A 22,223-nucleotide genomic window follows, 5' to 3' on the forward strand; every position below is an offset into this window, starting at 1 on the left:
AGGTGACTGGCTTCCTACTGCTGCCAGCAGTGTCCCCTCTAATCATCCTCCAGCTCCCCTCCTCCCCTCCCGCACCCCCCCTCCTCCCCTCCCGCTCCCCTCCCGCTCCCCCCCTCCGCTCCCCCCTCCTCCCCTCCCGCACCCCCCTCCTCCCCTCCCGCACCCCCCTCCTCCCCTCTCCGCACCCCCCTCCTCCCCTCCCGCACCCCCCTCCTCCCCTCCCGCACCCCCCCTCCTCCCCTCCCGCACCCCCCCTCCTCCCCTCCCGCACCCCCCCTCCTCCCCTCCCGCACCCCCCCTCCTCCCCTCCCGCACCCCCCCTCCTCCCCTCCCGCACCCCCCCTCCTCCCCTCCCGCACCCCCCCTCCTCCCCTCCCGCACCCCCCCTCCTCCCCTCCCGCACCCCCCCCTCCTCCCCTCCCGCACCCCCCCTCCTCCCCTCCCGCACCCCCCCTCCTCCCCTCCCGCACCCCCCTCCTCCCCTCCCGCACCCCCCTCCTCCCCTCCCGCACCCCCCTCCTCCCCTCCCGCACCCCCCTCCTCCCCTCCCGCACCCCCCCTCCTCCCCTCCCGCACCCCCCTCCTCCCCTCCCGCACCCCCCTCCTCCCCTCCCGCACCCCCCCTCCTCCCCTCCCGCACCCCCCCTCCTCCCCTCCCGCTCCTCCCCTCCCGCACCCCCCCTCCTCCCCTCCCGCACCCCCCCTCCTCCCCTCCCGCACCCCCCCCTCCCTCCCCTCCCGCACCCCCCCCTCCTCCCCTCCCGCACCCCCCCTCCTCCCCTCCCGCACCCCCCCTCCTCCCCTCCCGCACCCCCCCTCCTCCCCTCCCGCACCCCCCCTCCTCCCCTCCCGCACCCCCCCTCCTCCCCTCCCGCTCCACCCCTCCTCCCCTCCCGCACCCCCCCTCCTCCCCTCCCGCACCCCCCCTCCTCCCCTCCCGCACCCCCCCTCCTCCCCTCCCGCACCCCCCCTCCTCCCCTCCCGCACCCCCCCTCCTCCCCTCCCGCACCCCCCCTCCTCCCCTCCCGCACCCCCCCTCCTCCCCTCCCGCACCCCCCCTCCTCCCCTCCCGCACCCCCCTCCTCCCCTCCCGCACCCCCCTCCTCCCCTCCCGCACCCCCCCTCCTCCCCTCCCGCACCCCCCTCCTCCCCTCCCGCACCCCCCCTCCTCCCCTCCCGCACCCCCCCTCCTCCCCTCGCGCACCCCCCCTCCTCCCCTCCCGCACCCCCCCTCCTCCCCTCCCGCACCCCCCCCTCCTCCCCTCCCGCACCCCCCCTCCTCCCCTCCCGCACCCCCCCTCCTCCCCTCCCGCACCCCCCCTCCTCCCCTCCCGCACCCCCCCTCCTCCCCTCCCGCACCCCCCCTCCTCCCCTCCCGCACCTCCCCTCCCGCACCCCCCGCACCCCCCCTCCTCCCCTCCCGCACCCCCCCTCCTCCCTCCCGCACCCCCCCTCCTCCCCTCCCGCACCCCCCCTCCTCCCCTCCCGCACCCCCCCTCCTCCCCTCCCGCTCCTCCCCTCCCGCACCCCCCCTCCTCCCCTCCCGCACCCCCCCCTCCTCCCCTCCCGCACCCCCCCTCCTCCCCTCCCGCTCCTCCCCTCCCGCACCTCCCCTCCCGCACCCCCCGCACCCCCCCCTCCTCCCCTCCCGCTCCCCCCCTCCCTCCCCTCCCGCTCCCCCCCTCCCTCCCCTCCCGCTCCCCCCTCCCTCCCCTCCCGCTCCCCCCCTCCCTCCCCTCCCGCTCCCCCCCTCCCTCCCCTCCCGCTCCCCCCCTCCCTCCCCTCCCGCTCCCCCCCTCCCTCCCCTCCCGCTCCCCCCCTCCCTCCCCTCCCGCTCCCCCCCCTCCCTCCCCTCCCGCTCCCCCCCTCCCTCCCCTCCCGCTCCCCCCCTCCCTCCCCTCCGCTCCCCCCCTCCCTCCCCTCCCGCTCCCCCCCTCCTCCCTCCCGCTCCCCCCCCCTCCCGCTCCCCCCCTCCTCCCTCCCGCTCCCCCCCTCCTCCCCTCCCGCTCCCCCCCCTCCTCCCCTCCCGCTCCCCCCCTCCTCCCCTCCCGCTCCCCCCTCCTCCCCTCCCGCTCCCCCCCCTCCTCCCCTCCCGCTCCTCCCCTCCCGCTCCTCCCCTCCCGCTCCTCCCCTCCCGCTCCTCCCCTCCCGCTCCTCCCCTCCCGCTCCCCCCCTCCCGCTCCCCCCCTCCCGCTCCCCCCCTCCCGCTCCCCCCCTCCTCCCCTCCCGCTCCCCCCCTCCTCCCCTCCCGCTCCTCCCCTCCCGCTCCCCCCCTCCTCCCCTCCCGCACCCCCCCTCCTCCCCTCCCGCACCCCCCTCCCGCTCCTCCCCTCCCGCTCCTCCCCTCCCGCTCCTCCCCTCCCGCTCCTCCCCTCCCGCTCCCCTCCTCCCGCTCCCCCCCCTCCCGCTCCCCCCCTCCCGCTCCCCCCCTCCCGCTCCCCCCCTCCCGCTCCCCCCCCTCCCGCTCCCCCCCTCCCGCTCCCCCCCTCCCTCCCCTCCCGCTCCCCCCCTCCTCCCTCCCCTCCCGCTCCCCTCCTCCCGCTCCCCCCCTCCCGCTCCCCCCCTCCCGCTCCCCCCCTCCCGCTCCCCCCCTCCCGCTCCCCCCCTCCTCCCCTCCCGCACCCCCCCTCCTCCCCTCCCGCACCCCCCCTCCCGCTCCCCCCCTCCTCCCCTCCCGCACCCCCCCTCCTCCCCTCCCGCACCCCCCCTCCCCCCCTCCCGCTCCCCCCTCCCGCTCCCCCCTCCCGCTCCCCCCTCCCGCTCCCCCCTCCCGCTCCCCCCTCCCGCTCCCCCCCTCCCGCTCCCCCCCTCCCGCTCCCCCCCCTCCCGCTCCCCCCCTCCCGCTCCCCCCCTCCCGCTCCCCCCCCTCCCGCTCCCCCCCTCCCGCTCCCCCCCTCCCGCTCCCCCCCTCCCGCTCCCCCCCTCCCGCTCCCCCCCTCCCGCTCCCCCCTCCCTCCCCTCCCGCTCCCCCCCTCCTCCCTCCCCTCCCGCTCCCCCCCTCCTCCCTCTCCTCCCGCTCCTCCCCTCCCGCTCCCCCCCCCTCCCGCTCCCCCCCCTCCCGCTCCCCCCCCCTCCCGCTCCCCCCCCCCCCGCTCCCCCCCCCTCCCGCTCCCCCCCCTCCCGCTCCCCCCCTCCCGCTCCCCCCCCCTCCCGCTCCCCCCCCTCCCGCTCCCCCCCCCCCGCCGCTCCCCCCCCCCGCTCCCCCCCTCCCGCTCCCCCCCCTCCCGCTCCCCCCCCCTCCCGCTCCTCCCCCTCCCGCTCCTCCCCCTCCCGCTCCTCCCCCTCCCGCTCCTCCCCCTCCCGCTCCTCCCCTCCCGCTCCTCCCCTCCCGCTCCTCTCCTCCCCTCCCGCTCCTCCCCTCCCGCTCCTCCCCTCCCGCTCCTCTCCTCCCCTCCCGCTCCTCCCCTCCCGCTCCTCCCCTCCCGCTCCTCCCCTCCCGCTCCCCCCCCCTCCCGCTCCCCCCCCTCCCGCTCCCCCCCCTCCCGCTCCCCCCCTCCCGCTCCCCCCCTCCCGCTCCCCCCCCTCCCGCTCCCCCCCCCCTCCCGCTCCCCCCCCTCCCGCTCCCCCCCTCCCGCTCCCCCCCTCCCGCTCCCCCCCCTCCCGCTCCCCCCCTCCCGCTCCCCCCCCTCCCGCTCCCCCCTCCCGCTCCCCCCCCTCCCGCTCCCCCCCTCCCGCTCCCCCCCTCCCGCTCCCCCCCTCCCGCTCCCCCCCCTCCCGCTCCCCCCCCTCCCGCTCCCCCCCTCCCGCTCCCCCCCCTCCCGCTCCCCCCCCTCCCGCTCCCCCCCCTCCCGCTCCCCCCCCTCCCGCTCCCCCCCCTCCCGCTCCCCCCCCTCCCGCTCCCCCCCTCCCGCTCCCCCCCTCCCTCCCCTCCCGCTCCCCCCCCTCCCTCCCCTCCCGCTCCCCCCCTCCCTCCCCTCCCGCTCCCCCCCTCCCTCCCCTCCCGCTCCCCCCCTCCCTCCCCTCCCGCTCCCCCCCTCCCTCCCCTCCCGCTCCCCCCCTCCCTCCCCTCCCGCTCCCCCCCCTCCCTCCCCTCCCGCTCCCCCCCTCCCTCCCCTCCCGCTCCCCCCCCCCTCCCGCTCCCCCCCTCCTCCCCTCCCGCTCCCCCCCTCCTCCCCTCCCGCTCCCCCCCCTCCTCCCCTCCCGCTCCCCCCCTCCTCCCCTCCCGCTCCCCCCTCCTCCCCTCCCGCTCCCCCCTCCTCCCCTCCCGCTCCCCCCCCTCCTCCCCTCCCGCTCCTCCCCTCCCGCTCCTCCCCTCCCGCTCCTCCCCTCCCGCTCCTCCCCTCCCGCTCCTCCCCTCCCGCTCCTCCCCTCCCGCTCCCCCCCTCCCGCTCCCCCCCTCCCGCTCCCCCCCTCCCGCTCCCCCCCTCCCGCTCCCCCCCCTCCCGCTCCCCCCCCTCCCGCTCCCCCCCTCCTCCCCCTCCCGCTCCCCCCCTCCTCCCCTCCCGCTCCTCCCCTCCCGCTCCCCCCCTCCTCCCCTCCCGCACCCCCCTCCTCCCCTCCCGCACCCCCCTCCTCCCCTCCCGCTCCTCCCCTCCCGCTCCTCCCCTCCCGCTCCTCCCCTCCCGCTCCCCTCCTCCCGCTCCCCCCCTCCCGCTCCCCCCCTCCCGCTCCCCCCCTCCCGCTCCCCCCCTCCCGCTCCCCCCCTCCCGCTCCCCCCCTCCCGCTCCCCCCCTCCCGCTCCCCCCCCTCCCGCTCCCCCCCCTCCCTCCCCTCCCGCTCCCCCCCTCCTCCCTCCCCTCCCGCTCCCCTCCTCCCGCTCCCCCCCTCCCGCTCCCCCCCTCCCGCTCCCCCCTCCCGCTCCCCCCTCCCGCTCCCCCCCTCTCCCCTCCCGCACCCCCCCTCCTCCCCTCCCGCACCCCCCCTCCCGCTCCCCCCCTCCTCCCCTCCCGCACCCCCCCTCCTCCCCTCCCGCACCCCCCTCCCGCTCCCCCCTCCCGCTCCCCCCTCCGCTCCCCCCTCCCGCTCCCCCCTCCCGCTCCCCCCTCCCGCTCCCCCCTCCCGCTCCCCCCCTCCCGCTCCCCCCCTCCCGCTCCCCCCCTCCCGCTCCCCCCCTCCCGCTCCCCCCCTCCCGCTCCCCCCTCCCGCTCCCCCCCTCCCGCTCCCCCCCTCCCGCTCCCCCCTCCCTCCCCTCCCGCTCCCCCCCTCCTCCCTCCCCTCCCGCTCCCCCCCTCCTCCCTCTCCTCCCGCTCCTCCCCTCCCGCTCCTCCCCTCCCGCTCCCCCCCCCTCCCGCTCCCCCCCCTCCCGCTCCCCCCCCCTCCCGCTCCCCCCCCCCCCGCTCCCCCCCCCCTCCCGCTCCCCCCCCTCCCGCTCCCGCTCCCCCCCCCTCCCGCTCCCCCCCCCTCCCGCTCCCCCCCCCCTCCCGCTCCCCCCCCCCGCCGCTCCCCCCCCCCGCTCCCCCCCTCCCGCTCCCCCCCCTCCCGCTCCCCCCCCCTCCCGCTCCTCCCCCTCCCGCTCCTCCCCTCCCGCTCCTCCCCCTCCCGCTCCTCCCCCTCCCGCTCCTCCCCTCCCGCTCCTCCCCTCCCGCTCCTCCCCTCCCGCTCCTCCCCTCCCGCTCCTCTCCTCCCCTCCCGCTCCTCCCCTCCCGCTCCTCCCCTCCCGCTCCTCTCCTCCCCTCCCGCTCCTCCCCTCCCGCTCCTCCCCTCCCGCTCCTCCCCTCCCGCTCCCCCCCCCCTCCCGCTCCCCCCCCTCCCGCTCCCCCCCTCCCGCTCCCCCCCTCCCGCTCCCCCCCCTCCCGCTCCCCCCCCTCCCGCTCCCCCCCCTCCCGCTCCCCCCCTCCCCCCCTCCCGCTCCCCCCCTCCCGCTCCCCCCCCTCCCGCTCCCCCCCTCCCGCTCCCCCCCTCCCGCTCCCCCCCTCCCGCTCCCCCCTCCCCGCTCCCCCCCCCTCCCGCTCCCCCCCTCCCGCTCCCCCCCCTCCCGCTCCCCCCCCTCCCGCTCCCCCCCCCTCCCGCTCCCCCCCCTCCCGCTCCCCCCCCTCCCGCTCCCCCCCCTCCCGCTCCCCCCCCTCCCGCTCCCCCCCCTCCCGCTCCCCCCCCTCCCGCTCCCCCCCCTCCCGCTCCCCCCCCTCCCGCTCCCCCCCCTCCCGCTCCCCCCCCTCCGCTCCCCCGCTCCTCCCCTCTCGCCTCCCCTCTCGCTCCCCTCTCGCTCCCCCCCTCCTCCCCTCTCGCTCCTCCCCTCTCGCTCCCCCCCTCCTCCCCTCTCGCTCCCCCCCTCCTCCCCTCTCGCTCCCCCCCTCCTCCCCTCTCGCTCCCCCCCCTCCTCCCCTCTCGCTCCCCCCCTCCTCCCCTCCCGCTCCCGCTCCCCCCCCTCCCGCTCCCCCCCCTCGCTCCCCCCCTCCCGCACCTCCCCGCTCCTCCCCTCCCGCTCCCCCCCTCCCGCTCCCCCCCTCCCGCTCCCCCCCTCCCGCTCCCCCCCTCCCGCTCCCCCCCTCCCGCTCCCCCCCTCCCGCTCCCCCCCTCCCGCTCCCCCCCTCCCGCTCCCCCCTCCCGCTCCCCCCCTCCCGCTCCCCCCCCTCCCGCTCCCCCCCCTCCCGCTCCCCCCCCCTCCCGCTCCCCCCCTCCCGCTCCCCCCCTCCCGCTCCCCCCCCTCCCGCTCCCCCCCTCCCGCTCCCCCCCTCCCGCTCCGCTCCCCCCCTCTCCGCTCCCCCCCTCCCGCTCCGCTCCCCCCTCCCGCTCCGCTCCCCCCCTCCTCCCCTCTCGCTCCCCCCCTCCTCCCCTCTCGCTCCCCCCTCCTCCCCTCTCGCTCCCCCCTCCTCCCCTCTCGCTCCCCCCTCCTCCCCTCTCGCTCCCCCCTCCTCCCCTCTCGCTCCCCCCCTCCTCCCCTCTCGCTCCCCCCTCCTCCCCTCTCGCTCCCCCTCTCCCCTCTCGCTCCTCCCCTCTCGCTCCTCCCCTCTCGCTCCTCCCTCTCGCTCCCCCCCTCTCGCTCCCCCCTCCCCCCCTCTCGCTCCCCCCTCCCCCCCTCCTCCCCTCTCGCTCCCCCCCTCCTCCCCTCTCGCTCCCCCCTCCTCCCCTCCCCTCCTCCTCCCTCCCCCTCCTCCCCTCCCCCTCCTCCCCTCCTCCCCTCCCGCTCCCCCTCCTCCCCTCCCGCTCCTCCCCTCTCCCCCCCTCCTCCCCTCCAGCTCCCCCCTCCCCTCACCGCTGCTCCCCCTCCCGCTCCCCCCTCCTCCCCCTCCCGCTCCTCCCCCCCCTTTAAAATTGTACCATTTTAGTTTATGTTGCCTCTCCTCAGAATGTATCACTTCACACTTCTGTGCACTAAGTTCCATCTGCCATGTGTCTGCCCATTTCACCAGTCTATCTGTGTCCTGAAGTCTGTTACTGTCCTCCTCATTGTTTTCTACATTTCCAAGCTGTGTGTCATCTGCAAACTTTGAAATTATACCCTGTATACCCAAGTCCAGGTCATTTAATGCATATCAAAAAGAGCAGTGGTCACAACTCCGCTCCCTGGGGAACACCACTGTATACCTCCCTCCAGTCTGTCACTGCCCCTTTGATCACACGGGCTTCAATTTTGCTAACAAGTTTATTATGTGGCACTTCTGAAAGCCCATCAACCGCAACTACCTAGAGGAGGAGGGGGGAGCGGGAGAGGTGCCACATAATAGACTTGTTAGCAAAATTGAAGCCAATGGGATTAAAGGGGCAGTGACGGCGTGGTTACGAAATTGGCTGAGACAGAAAGCAGAGAGTGGTGGCGAATGGTTGTTTTTCAGACTGGAGTGAAGTGTACCGTGTGCATTATGTCAGACACTATTTGCCTTTAACAAATCTGCTGGCTGTCATTTATTGACCAGTGTTCTTCCAAGGGACAATTAATGTCCCGGATTATGGTCTCTAGAAGTTTTCCCACCACAGAGGTTTGGCTGACTAGTCTGTAGTTACCGTGTTTAGCTCTGTCCTCTTTTTTTTGAACAAGGGTGTAACATTTGCAATCCTCATCTACAGGAAACTTTGTGATATCCGGGACCGGCGTGTTGCCGATCTATCAAAACTGTCGGACATACAATGTTAATGTTGAAGCATACGGAGGTTTTCATCTCCGTATCTGACACTTCAGCTGCAAGCGTCTCTAGCTGAAGCTGTTGCTATAGCTACAGACTTTGCAGTGCCTGACTGGGGAAAAAAAAAGAACGAGAACTAAAAAACTTATAGAAAACGGCTCCTGATTTTTGCCGTTAGATCGAGTATTCCGGACCTACAACCTCCGGATAAACCAAAGTTTCCTGTATTTGTATCCTATCCAATTTCTCTCCTGTCTCCTCCTTTACTGTGACATTGACAGCGTCCTCTTCTTTAGTGAAGACAGATACAAAGTGCTCAGTATTTAGTACCTCAGTCACACCCTCTGCCTCCACAAGAAGATTTTCTTATTGGTCCCATATCGGCACCACCCTTCCTTCGAATACCCTTTTACTATTTATATGTTTATAAAATACTTTTGAATTCCCTTTTATGTTACCCGCTAATCTGTTCTCATACTCTCTCTTTGCCCCTCTTATCTCCTTTTTCAGTTCTCCTCTACACTTTCTGTATTCTGCTTGATTCTCTGCTGTATTATCTTGACGTTTATCATAAGCCCTCCTTTTTCTTTCATTTTATTCCCAATTTCTTTTGTCATCCAGGGAGCTCTAGCTTTGGATGCCCTTCCTTTCCCCCCTCACGGGAATGTGTCTACTCTGTACCCGAACCATTTCCTCCTTGCTAGCCCTCCCATTGCTCAATTACTGTTTTAACCTGATAATCTTGGTTTCCATTCCACCTGGGCCAGATCCCCCTTCAACTCCCTGAAATGACCCCTGTGACCGTGAAGGACTTGTGGAATGAGCTGGGTCCTGGGTTGGTGACTGATCTGGTGTATGCTGTGATGGCCAGTCCTTTCTCTTGGGTTGCTGACGAATGCTTTGTCTCTGAACACAGGGAATGTTTAACTCTGCATTGGAAGTTGCTAAATTTGAGAGTGCATCGATTCGAAGTGTGAGCGGGGTTCGTGGTCAGCTGAAGAAAGCGCTTCGCACCCCACTCTCGCTCCCCCCCCCTCCTCCCCTCTCGCTCCCCCCCCTCCTCCCCTCTCGCTCCTCCCCTCTCGCTCCTCCCCTCTCGCTCCCCCCCCTCTCGCTCCCCCCTCCCCCCCTCTCGCTCCCCCCCTCCCCCCCTCTCGCTCCCCCCCTCCCCCCCTCTCGCTCCCCCCCCTCCCCCCCTCTCGCTCCCCCCTCCTCCCCTCTCGCTCCCCCCCCTCCTCCCCTCTCGCTCCCCCCCTCCTCCCCTCTCGCTCCCCCCCCTCCTCCCCTCCCTCGCTCCCCCCCTCCTCCCCTCTCGCTCCCCCCCTCCTCCCCTCTCGCTCCCCCCCTCCTCCCCTCTCGCTCCCCCCCCTCCTCCCCTCTCGCTCCCCCCCCTCCTCCCCTCTCGCTCCCCCCCTCCTCCCCTCTCGCTCCCCCCCTCCTCCCCTCTCGCTCCCCCCCTCCTCCCCTCTCGCTCCCCCCCCTCCTCCCCTCTCGCTCCCCCCCTCCTCCCCTCTCGCTCCCCCCCTCCTCCCCTCTCGCTCCCCCCCTCCTCCCCTCTCGCTCCCCCCCTCCTCCCCTCTCGCTCCCCCCCTCCTCCCCTCTCGCTCCCCCCCCTCCTCCCCTCTCGCTCCTCCCCTCTCGCTCCCCCCCTCCTCCCCTCTCGCTCCCCCCCCTCCTCCCCTCTCGCTCCCCCCCTCCTCCCCTCTCGCTCCCCCCCTCCTCCCCCTCTCGCTCCCCCCCTCCTCCCCTCTCGCTCCCCCCCTCCTCCCCTCTCGCTCCCCCCCTCCTCCCCTCTCGCTCCCCCCCTCCTCCCCTCTCGCTCCCCCCCTCCTCCCCTCTCGCTCCCCCCCTCCTCCCCTCTCGCTCCCCCCCTCCTCCCCTCTCGCTCCCCCCCTCCTCCCCTCTCGCTCCCCCCCTCCTCCCCTCTCGCTCCCCCCCTCCTCCCCTCTCGCTCCCCCCCTCCTCCCCTCTCGCTCCCCCCCTCCTCCCCTCTCGCTCCCCCCCCTCCTCCCCCCTCGCTCCCCCCCTCCTCCCCTCTCGCTCCCCCCCTCCTCCCCTCTCGCTCCCCCCTCCTCCCCTCTCGCTCCCCCCCTCCTCCCCTCTCGCTCCCCCCCTCCTCCCCTCTCGCTCCCCCCCTCCTCCCCTCTCGCTCCCCCCTCCTCCCCTCTCGCTCCCCCCCTCCTCCCTCTCGCTCCCCCCCCTCCTCCCCTCTCGCTCCCCCCCTCCTCCCCTCTCGCTCCCCCCTCCTCCCCTCTCGCTCCCCCCCTCCTCCCCTCTCGCTCCCCCCCTCCTCCCCCTCTCGCTCCCCCCCTCCTCCCCTCTCGCTCCCCCCCTCCTCCCCTCTCGCTCCCCCCTCCTCCCCTCTCGCTCCCCCCCCTCCTCCCCTCTCGCTCCCCCCCTCCTCCCCTCTCGCTCCCCCCCTCCTCCCCTCTCGCTCCCCCCTCCCTCCCCTCTCGCTCCCCCCCTCCTCCCCTCTCGCTCCCCCCCTCCTCCCCTCTCGCTCCCCCCCTCCTCCCCTCTCGCTCCCCCCCTCCTCCCCTCTCGCTCCCCCCCTCCTCCCCTCTCGCTCCCCCCCTCCTCCCCTCTCGCTCCCCCCCTCCTCCCCTCTCGCTCCCCCCTCCTCCCCTCTCGCTCCCCCCCTCCTCCCCTCTCGCTCCCCCCCCTCCTCCCCTCTCGCTCCCCCCCTCCTCCCCTCTCGCTCCCCCCCCTCCTCCCCTCTCGCTCCCCCCCTCCTCCCCTCTCGCTCCCCCCCTCCTCCCCTCTCGCTCCCCCCCCTCCTCCCCTCTCGCTCCCCCCCCTCCTCCCCTCTCGCTCCCCCCCTCCTCCCCTCTCGCTCCCCCCCTCCTCCCCCTCTCGCTCCCCCCCTCCTCCCCTCTCGCTCCCCCCCTCCTCCCCTCTCGCTCCCCCCCTCCTCCCCCCTCCTCCCCTCTCGCTCCCCCCCTCCTCCCCTCTCGCTCCCCCCCTCCTCCCCTCTCGCTCCCCCCCTCCTCCCCTCTCGCTCCCCCCCTCCTCCCCTCTCGCTCCCCCCCTCCTCCCCTCTCGCTCCCCCCCTCCTCCCCCTCTCGCTCCCCCCCTCCTCCCCTCTCGCTCCCCCCCTCCTCCCCTCTCGCTCCCCCCCTCCTCCCCTCTCGCTCCCCCCCCTCCTCCCCTCTCGCTCCCCCCCTCCTCCCCTCTCGCTCCCCCCCCTCCTCCCCTCTCGCTCCCCCCCTCCTCCCCTCTCGCTCCCCCCCTCCTCCCCTCTCGCTCCCCCCCTCCTCCCCTCTCGCTCCTCCCCTCTCGCTCCCCCCCTCCTCCCCTCTCGCTCCCCCCTCCTCCCCTCTCGCTCCCCCCCTCCTCCCCTCTCGCTCCCCCCCTCCTCCCCTCTCGCTCCCCCCCTCCTCCCCTCTCGCTCCCCCCCTCCTCCCCTCTCGCTCCTCCCCTCTCGCTCCCCCCCTCCTCCCCTCTCGCTCCCCCCCTCCTCCCCTCTCGCTCCCCCCCTCCTCCCCTCTCGCTCCCCCCCTCCTCCCCTCTCGCTCCCCCCCTCCTCCCCTCTCGCTCCCCCCCTCCTCCCCTCTCGCTCCCCCCCTCCTCCCCTCTCGCTCCCCCCCTCCTCCCCTCTCGCTCCCCCCCTCCTCCCCTCTCGCTCCCCCCCTCCTCCCCCTCCTCCCCTCTCGCTCCCCCCCTCCTCCCCTCTCGCTCCCCCCCCTCCTCCCCTCTCGCTCCCCCCCTCCTCCCCTCTCGCTCCCCCCCCTCCTCCCCTCTCGCTCCCCCTCTCGCTCCCCCCCCCCTCCCCTCTCGCTCCTCCCCTCCCGCTCCCCCCCCTCCTCCCCTCCCGCTCCCCCCCTCCTCCCCTCCCGCTCCCCCCCTCCTCCCCTCCCGCTCCCCCCCTCCTCCCCTCTCGCTCCCCCCCTCCTCCCCTCTCGCTCCCCCCCTCCTCCCCTCTCGCTCTCCCCCCCTCCTCCCCTCTCGCTCTCCCCCCCCTCCTCCCCTCTCGCTCTCCCCCCCTCCTCCCCTCTCGCTCCCCCCCCTCCTCCCCTCTCGCTCCCCCCCTCCTCCCCTCTCGCTCCCCCCCCTCCTCCCCTCTCGCTCCCCCCTCCTCCCCTCCCCCTCCTCCCCTCCCCCTCCTCCCCTCCCCCTCCTCCCCTCCCCCTCCTCCCCTCCCCCTCCTCCCTTCCCGCTCCCCCCCTCCCGCTCCCCCTCCTCCCCTCCCGCTCCCCCCCTCCTCCCCTCCAGCTCCCCCCTCCTCCCCTCCAGCTCCCCCCTCCTCCCCTCCCGCTGCTCCCCCTCCCGCTCCCCCCTCCTCCCCCTCCCGCTCCTCCCCCCCCTTTAAAATTGTACCATTTTAGTTTATGTTGCCTCTCCTCAGAATGTATCACTTCACACTTCTGTGCACTAAGTTCCATCTGCCATGTGTCTGCCCATTTCACCAGTCTATCTGTGTCCTGAAGTCTGTTACTGTCCTCCTCATTGTTTTCTACATTTCCAAGCTGTGTGTCATCTGCAAACTTTGAAATTATACCCTGTATACCCAAGTCCAGGTCATTTAATGCATATCAAAAAGAGCAGTGGTCACAACTCCGCTCCCTGGGGAACACCACTGTATACCTCCCTCCAGTCTGTCACTGCCCCTTTGATCACACGGGCTTCAATTTTGCTAACAAGTTTATTATGTGGCACTTCTGAAAGCCCATCAACCGCACTACCTAGAGGAGGAGGGGGGAGCGGGAGAGGTGCCACATAATAGACTTGTTAGCAAAATTGAAGCCAATGGGATTAAAGGGGCAGTGACGGCGTGGTTACGAAATTGGCTGAGACAGAAAGCAGAGAGTGGTGGCGAATGGTTGTTTTTCAGACTGGAGTGAAGTGTACCGTGTGCATTATGTCAGACACTATTTGCCTTTAACAAATCTGCTGGCTGTCATTTATTGACCAGTGTTCTTCCAAGGGACAATTAATGTCCCGGATTATGGTCTCTAGAAGTTTTCCCACCACAGAGGTTTGGCTGACTAGTCTGTAGTTACCGTGTTTAGCTCTGTCCTCTTTTTTTTGAACAAGGGTGTAACATTTGCAATCCTCATCTACAGGAAACTTTGTGATATCCGGGACCGGCGTGTTGCCGATCTATCAAAACTGTCGGACATACAAAGTTAATGTTGAAGCATACGGAGGTTTTCATCTCCGTATCTGACAACAAACACTTGCTTAGCAACAGCTTCTAAAGAGTCGGCTTCAGCTGCAAGCGTCTCTAGCTGAAGCTGTTGCTATAGCTACAGACTTTGCAGTGCCTGACTGGGGAAAAAAAAAGAACGAGAACTAAAAAACTTATAGAAAACGGCTCCTGATTTTTGCCGTTAGATCGAGTATTCCGGACCTACAACCTCCGGATAAACCAAAGTTTCCTGTATTTGTATCCTATCCAATTTCTCTCCTGTCTCCTCCTTTACTGTGACATTGACAGCGTCCTCTTCTTTAGTGAAGACAGATACAAAGTGCTCAGTATTTAGTACCTCAGTCACACCCTCTGCCTCCACAAGAAGATTTTCTTATTGGTCCCATATCGGCACCACCCTTCCTTCGAATACCCTTTTACTATTTATATGTTTATAAAATACTTTTGAATTCCCTTTTATGTTACCCGCTAATCTGTTCTCATACTCTCTCTTTGCCCCTCTTATCTCCTTTTTCAGTTCTCCTCTACACTTTCTGTATTCTGCTTGATTCTCTGCTGTATTATCTTGACGTTTATCATAAGCCTCCTTTTCTTCTTTCATTTTATTCCCAATTTCTTTTGTCATCCAGGGAGCTCTAGCTTTGGATGCCCTTCCTTTCCCCCTCACGGGAATGTGTCTACTCTGTACCCGAACCATTTCCTCCTTGCTAGCCTCCCATTGCTCAATTACTGTTTTACCTGATAATCTTGGTTTCCATTCCACCTGGGCCAGATCCCCCTTCAACTCCTTGAAATGACCCCTGTGACCGTGAAGGACTTGTGGAATGAGCTGGGTCCTGGGTTGGTGACTGATCTGGTGTATGCTGTGATGGCCAGTCCTTTCTCTTGGGTTGCTGACGAATGCTTTGTCTCTGAACACAGGGAATGTTTAACTCTGCATTGGAAGTTGCTAAATTTGAGAGTGCATCGATTCGAAGTGTGAGCGGGGTTCGTGGTCAGCTGAAGAAAGCGCTTCGCACCCCAGAGGGTGCATTCCGAGCCACCTTTGAAGACAAGTTGCTAATGAGTGGTGAGTGATGTGTCTTTAAATGTAATAGTTAAGCAAAAGGTCTCAAAATGTGAGACAACAGAGCCCACTGAATGCTGTTCGTTAAATACTTGTATCCCTGTTCTTTAACAACGGACATTTTTTTAAATTCCCCATGCATTTTGTGCCCGTTGAGGTGAGGAGTGTTGGTGCTGAGCAATTGGAACACTTCCTGTTTCAGGCACAAGCTCAGCATCAGGCATTCTCGGGTCTGGCAGAGGTAATCTCCCTCTACGTTGCCCAACTGCAAGCGTCAGCCCAACTTCGAGCGCTCGAGCTGCAACCATGCCACCTAATCTCACCAGCCATCCTGTGACTTTATTGAATGTGATTGGCATTTGAATATCTGCTAGAAATTGGGTTGGGGCTGCTGGGGCTTTGCCAGTGACAGCATTGGAACAAATGCAAGACTTTGCCTTTTGTTGACATTTTGTCCCGCCCCTTCCCCGGGTAGCAGCAGACCACGGCATGAACCTGTGTGTCCCACCATCTGTGGCACCAACAGCTCCAGCTTGAAGTAGCTATCACAGAAAACCCTTCACTTTCATCGATTTGGAGGCAGACTTCAGTCAGCCAGTAATCCTGTTGCAACGTGTTAGCCAGTATAAAGCTAAACTGCTTGTTTTGTTGTTCTTCAGATATTGTTTTCATGAGAACATGGTACCCGGTTTCGGTGCCAAAATTGTATAATCCAGTCACGTCATTGCTTAGGCCAAGCGCTGAGAGGGAGACCTGGACTGGAATGAGGACTGTTGGACAACTCAAACACAACTTGGGCATTAAGATAAAACCAAACCAGGATTCCTTGTACAAGGTAATGTCGGAAGCTGGGTTTATACATTCCTAATGTTAGCAGTACAGCGGGAATGGATAGGTTGCTGCAGCAGAACGAGTTCTAAGCTGCCCTGGAATTACTCTGTCCTAGGACACTAAAGAACCAGCTTCACTACCAGAAGTTAGAGGCATAGATAGTTTCCTGAGGATAGCAGGTTAGGACTGGGCTAATACTAAGTGTTGAACAGCACGTAGAGAATCCTGGGGCGAGGTACCAGAGGGCTGCAGCACTTGTGACACTGCTCCCCAGCACCAAACGGGACCCGTGATACTGATCCCCAGCACCAATCAGGGCCCATGACACTGGTCCCCTCCGCACCAATTGGGGCCTGTGACACTGCTCTCCCCAGCACCAATCAGGGCACGTGACATAGAAGATAGGAGCAGGAGTAGGCCATTCGGCCCCTTGAGCCTGCTCCGCCATTTAATGAGATCATGGCTGATCATCCAAATTCAGTACCCTGTCCCTGCTTTCTCCCCATATCCCTTGATTCCTTTAGCCTTAAGAAATATATCTAACTCCTTCTTGAATATATTTAATGAATTGGCCTCTACTGCCTTCTGTGGTAGAGAATTCCACAGGTTCACCACTCTTTGGGTGAAGAAATTCCTCCTCATCTCAGTCCTAAATGGCTTACCCCTTATCCTTAGACTGTGACCCCTGGTTCTGGACACCCCCGCCATTGGGAACATCCTTCCTGCATCTAGTCTGTCTAGTCCTGTTAGAATTTTATAAGTTTCAATGAGATCCCCTCTCATTCTTCTAAACTCTAGCGAATATAAGCCTAATCGACCCAACCTCTCTTCATACGTCATTCCTGCCATCCCAGGTATCAGTCTGGTGAATCTTCGCTGCACTCCCTCCATGGCAAGAACATCCTTCCTCAGATAAGGCGACCAAAACTGCACACAATACTCAAGGTGTGGTCTCACCAAGGCCCTGTACAACTGCAGCAAGACATCCTTGCTCCTGTACTTGAATCCTCTCTCTGTGAAGGCCAACATACCATTTGCCTTCTTAACCGCCTGCTGCACCTGCATGCTTACCTTCAGCGACTGGTGCACAAGGACACCCAGGTCTCGTTGCACTTCCCCCTTTTCCCAATCTATTGCCGTTCAGATAATAATCTGTCTTCCTGTTTTTGCCACCAAAGTGGATAACCTCGCATTTATCCACATTATACTGCATCTGTCATGCATCTGCCCAATCACCCAACCTGTCCAAATCATACTGGAGTTTCTCGGCATCCTCCTCACAGCACACACGGCCACCCAGCTTTATGTCGTCTGCAAACTTGGAGATATTACATCTAGTTCCCTCGTCTAGATCATTAATATATATTGTGAATAGCTGGGGTCCTAGCACCGATCCCTGCGGTACCCCACTAGTCACTGCCTGCCACTCTGGAAAAAGACCCATTTATTCCAACTCTTTGCTTCCTGTCTGCCGACCAGTTCTCTATCCAAGTCAGTACCTTACCCCACAATCCCATGTGCCTTAACTATGCACGCTAATCCCTTATGCGGGACCTTATCGAAAGTCTTCTGCAAGTCCAAATACACCACATCCACTGGTTCTCCCTTATCTGTTCTACCAGTTACATCCTCAAAAAATTCCAGTAGATTAGTCGAGCATAATTTACCTTTTGTAAATCCATGTTGACTTTGTCCGATCCTGTCACTGTTTTCCAAGTGCTCTGCTATTACATCTTTTATAATGGACTCTAGCATTTTCCCCACTACCAATGTCCGGATTACCGGTCTATAATTACCCGTGTTCTTTCTACCACCTTTTTTAAATAGTGGGGTTACATTAGCTACCCTCCAATCCATGGGAACTGTTCCAGAGTCTATAGAATTTTGGAAGATGACCAGCAAGGCATCTACTATTTCTAGGGCCACTTCCTTAAGTACACTAGGATGTAGATTATCAGGCCCTGGGGATTTATTGGCCTTCAATCCCGTCAATTTCCCTAACACCATTTCCCTGCAGATACTGATTTCTATCAGTTCCTCCGTTTCATCAGACCCTATGTTCCTCGACATCTCTGGGAGGTTATTTGTGTCCTCCTTTGTGAAGACAGAACCAAAATATGTATTTAATTGGTCAGCCATTTCTTTGTTCCCCATTATAAATTCCCCTGATTCTGACTGCAAGGAACCTATGCTTGACTTCACCAATCTTTTTCTCTTCACATATCTATAGAAGCTTTTACAGTCAGTTTTTATGTTCCCTGCAAGCTTACTCTCATACTCTATTTTCCCCCCTCTTAATTAATCCCTTTGTCCTCCTTTGCTGAATCCTAAACTGCTCTCAATCCTCAGGTTTGCTGCTTTTTCTGGCCTATTTATATGTCCTCTCCTTGGATCTATCCCTAATTTCCCTTGTTAGCCACGGTTGAGTCACCTTTTTTGTTTTAGTTTTATGCCAAACAGGGATGACAAATTCTGTAGTTCATCCATGCGATCTTTAAATGTTTGGCATTGTCTATCCACCGTCAACCCTTTATGTAACGTTCCCCAATCCATCCTAGCCAACTCGTGCCTCATACCATCGTAGTTTCCTTTATTTAAATTCAGGACCCTAGTCTCTGAGTCAACTACTTCATTCTCCATCTTAATGAATTCTATCATATTATGATTGCTCCTCCCCAAGGGGCCTCGCACAACAAAGATTGCTAATTAATCCTTTCTCATTACATAATACCCAGTCTAAGATGGCCTGATCTCTAGTTGGTTCCTCGACATATTGGTCCAGGAAACCATCCTGTATACACTCTAGGAATTTCTCCTCCACGGTATTGTTACTAATTTGGTTAGCCCAATCTATATGTAGATTAAAGTCACCCATGATAACTGCTGTGCCCTTATTGCACGTGTCTCTAATTTCCTGTTTAATGCCATCCCCAACCTCAGCATTTGAGGGTCTGTATACCACTCCCACAATGTTTTCTGCCCCTTGGTATTTCTCAGTTCTGCCCATACAGATTCCACATTATCAGAGCTAATATCCTTCCTTACTATTGTGTTAATCTCCTCTTTAACCAGCAATGTTACCCCACCTCCTTTTCGCCTGTCCTTCCTGAATATTGAATACCCCTGGATGTTGAATTCCCAGCCTTGGTCACCCTGGAGCCATGTCTCCGTAATCCCAATTATATCATATCGTTTACATCTATTTGTGCAGTTAATTCATCCACCTTATTACGAATACTCCTCGCATTAAGACACAAAGCCTTCAGGCTTTTTTTTTTAACACTTAGTTATTTTTGAATTATTATTTACCGTAGCCCTGTTTGATTTACACACTTGATTTCTCTGCCTTCCACTTTTGCTTTTCTCCTTCCTGTCTTTTGTTCCTATCCTTGCTTCCCTTTCCTCTGTCTCCCTGCACTGGTTCCCAACACCCTGCCATTTTAGTTTAAACCCTCCCCAACAGCACTAGCAAACACTCCCCCATGGACATCGGTCCCGGTCCCGGTCCCGCCCAGGTGCAAACCGTCCAGTTTGTACCGGTCCCACCTCCCCCAGAACCAGTTCCAATGTCCCAGGAATTTGAATCCCTCCCCTTTGCACCATTCCTCTAGCCACGTATTTATCTGAAATATCCTTCTATTTCTACTCTGACTAGCACGTGGCACTGGTAGCAATCCTGAGATTACTACCTTTGAGATCCTATTTTTAAATTTACCTCCTATCTCCCTATATTCAGCTTTTAGGACCTCATCCTGTTTTTTACCTATAGCGTTGGTACCTATATGCACCACGACAACTGGCTGTTCACCCTTCCCCCTCCAGAATGCCCTGCAGCCGCCCCGAGACATCCTTGACCCTTACACCAGGGAGGCAACATACCATCCTGGAGTCTCATTTGCGGCTGCAGAAACGCCTATCTGACGCTGCTCCCCAGCACTAATCAGGGCCTGTGACACTGATCCCCAACATCAATCGGGACCCGTGACACTGCTCCCCAGCACCAGGTCAGTGCCCTCAGGAGAGGAGTGGAGAAGATTGGGTGCAGGCTGCCTGGGGAGCTGGAACAATATCGCAGGTTGAGGGTGGCATTATCTGGAGTCTGATATTTGTTAGTCTTGGAACAAGCTCTATTATTTACTACAAAATCAAGGAGGTTATACTAAACATTTACAAATCACTGGTTAGGCTGCAGCTGGAGTATTGTGTCCAATTCTGGGCATCACACTTTAGGAAGGATGTCAAGGCCTTGGAGAGGATGCAGAGGAAATTTACCGGAATGGTATCCGGGACGTCAGTGATGTGGAGAGACTGGAGAAGCTAGGGTTGTTCTCCTTGGAGCAGAGAAGCATTCGGGAGATTTAATAGAGGTATTCAAAATCATGAAGGTTTTGATACAGTAAATAAGGAGAAATTGTTTCCACTGGTAGGAGGGCCGACAACCAGAGGACACAGATTTAAGGTAATTAGCAAAAGCACCCGAGACAAGATGATTTTTTTTTTACACCGAGTTATGATCTGGAACGCGCTGCCTGAAAGGGTGGAGGATGTAGATTCAATAATAACTTTCAGAAGGGAATACTTGAAGGAGAAAAAATTGCTGGGCTATGGGGAAAGGGGAGAGATGTGGGACCAATTGGAGAGCTCTTTCAAAGAGCCGAAACAGGCCCGATGGGCCGAATGGCCTCCTTCTGTGCTGTATGATTCTATGATTTATTTCAGGCTTAGAATCCAGGTGCCAATTTTAAAGAAATCAGTAATTCAAGCCCCAGGTCACTGATTGTGGAACATCTTTACCCTGCCCAGGTTATAGTGCAAGATGTTTGTGTCCCCCAGTAATTGATTTTATTACTGGTTCAGATCCTGTGACCCGAAGGTGATTGGTTGACGTGTGTTGTGCTGTATTTGCCTTGTTTCTAATTGTTTGCGTTTCCCTGCAGCCCATCGAGAGAAAGGTGAAGCATTTCAACCCCATCTACATCCCCAAGATGCTGCAGAGAGCCCTGCCCTTTAAGAACAAGCCCAAAAATCAAGAGAAACTAGCCCGTGTGACGCGGGATAAGCAGCGGGTTGCCGTTATAAAAAGTACACACGAGAGAAAGGTAATGGCGTTAAGCAGAAGAAACTCACCCCACCTGTTTCTGGGGCAGTGGGTAACATCAGTGCACCGAGAGCCTGATTTTCACCCATCCCTTACTGCTGTCCAATCCGGTGCCGGATCCTACAGTCTTGTAGGATTCCTCCTCTGGAGATGATTTCTATGATCCGTATTTTAGTGTCTCATGCATTCGATATCCTCCGTCTGATTGTTTTCCTGCAGCCCAGCAGTACATTTCAGCAGCCACAATTTGAAATGACCCATCTTCGTAGCAGCATATTGTAATAATCAGTGAATAACAGTCTGTTGGCCTTGGCTCACCTGGGGGTAAGTCTCAAGGACACAACTACTGTAACTTTACACGTCACGCTTCACACTCGCATGTTCATTTGCACAGACTCTCTGCACATTGTGAAGTACTGAAGCAGGTGAGGTGTTAGTTGCTGGCCAGTGTTAGTGGGGAGCTGAGCTAACTGATCACAGCCGCAATTGGGGCGTTAGAATCAGCCTTTGTGCTCTGTGCTGGGGAGGACAAACATCAGGCAGAGTTCCAGCTGTTGGTTACTGCTCAGTGACCTCTGCTGCAAAGTGTGCATGTCTAGGTTCGGATGTCATTCTGTCCCCTCCCTATGGTCATAGAAGCAAGGCAGAGTGACCAGGTGAGATTAGAGAGAGATTCGACCAGTATCAGTCGCTCACAGCTTCACCTCCTGCCTCTGTTCAGCAGACTGCCAGCGGAGTCTGAGAGTGAGCAAGTTATTAGATTGTACCCTGTCCACGGGAAGGGGCTTCAACATGTATCCATGTAGAACTCGGAACTCTAAGCAGTTTGGTGATCAAGGAACAAAAGGTGAATCTTGCTCCATGACTGCCTACATCATCAGAGTGTGAGAGAAATTCCCCAAATACCCTGTGCTGAGCCCCCTCAATTCCCAGTTGACCAAATGGCTTATTGATTAAAACAAACATAATTGACAACTGAATATTACCCAATTGCCTCAAATATGACTGAACAGGTAGGAAATCCAACCACTAACCAATAAAGTCACACAGTCCCTTTTGAAAATGCTTGAGCCACCATTTTGGTTTCTCTGAGCTAACGGTATATAGCTTAAAATTAGTCAAAGAAGTGACTAAACTAAGCTATATATTGATGTCAGAAATGGCAGGAATAGCTTTTCCCTGCAGAGGCCTGTCTCCTTCCAGTGCGTTACGCTTTGTGTGTAATAAAACAATGTTTTGTCCTCAGATCTCAGCCCTGCTCTCTGCTCTGAGCACAGTCAACACGCACAAAGTACAGAAACAACACAGAAAAGAACACCAGCAGCACAAAGAGTTCCTCGCACAGAAAGACAAACAGCAAGAGGATAAGATTAAGAGGCAAAAAGAAGCGCGCAAGAAAATCTATCGTGTGCTGGGTCAGAAGGAGAAGCGCAAAATGAAATCCAGCCTAAAGGGACCTGAAGAAGCCTGAAGCACTAGGCCTCGCCAGTTCACATGCAGAGAAAGTCACCTACAGAGAGCTGAAGCTCCAAAACGTACTCTCTATTAACAGCAGGGGCCATTGGTCACCTTTGTAAAACTTCTAACTTGCATTTTTCTGGGACTGTAGCTTATTTTATGAGGTAACTGTAAACAATTAGGTTTTCGTGAAGATTTGGATCCGCGGAGGCTAAAGTAATGTGTGACAAACGACACACAATGCAGAGTTAAATACTCAGTCTCTGTGATATATTTTGTATTTATGAAAACAGTAAAATTCCTCTTTATGTACTGCATGGCTAATGATTTATTTTCCAATTCCTATCTTAAACATGTAGGAAGTCACACAACACCAAGTTATAGTCCAACAGCTTTATTTGAAATCACAAGCTTTCAGAGCGCTGCTCCTTCGTCAGGTGAAGTAAAGAGAAGCATACAGGCACAGCATATATAGTCAGAGAAAACTGCCAGATGATTACAGGTAATCTTTCTAACTGCCCTTTATCACACCTCGGCAGAGAGATAATCACAGCAATCAAAGGTGTGAATGGTGTCCAAACAGGTCAGTCAGGAAAACATTACATCAAAGAACAATGAGGT

The 22,223-nt window shown here is 61.9% G+C and overlaps 1 protein-coding gene across 1 annotated transcript in view; it reads left to right on the plus strand.

Annotated features, from left to right (window-relative positions):
• Window positions 1-21,914, plus strand: part of LOC147098449 (ribosome biogenesis protein BMS1 homolog) — a 27,735-nt gene extending 5,821 nt beyond the window's left edge. Inside the window, exons 5-9 of the mRNA XM_085969978.1 lie at window positions 8,917-9,023; window positions 14,067-14,218; window positions 14,875-15,050; window positions 19,984-20,145; window positions 21,391-21,914. Of these exons, the coding sequence (XP_085826104.1) occupies window positions 8,917-9,023; window positions 14,067-14,218; window positions 14,875-15,050; window positions 19,984-20,145; window positions 21,391-21,615 (822 nt within the window). The 3' untranslated portion in view covers window positions 21,616-21,914. The remainder of the gene's footprint in view (window positions 1-8,916; window positions 9,024-14,066; window positions 14,219-14,874; window positions 15,051-19,983; window positions 20,146-21,390) is intronic.
• The last annotated feature ends 309 nt before the right edge of the window (window positions 21,915-22,223 follow it).

The sequence above is a fragment of the Somniosus microcephalus genome, chromosome 29 (genome assembly GCF_052327205.1).
Source record: "Somniosus microcephalus isolate GS21.2 chromosome 29, FLI_Smic_1.0, whole genome shotgun sequence".
Lineage (NCBI taxonomy): Eukaryota > Metazoa > Chordata > Chondrichthyes > Squaliformes > Somniosidae > Somniosus > Somniosus microcephalus.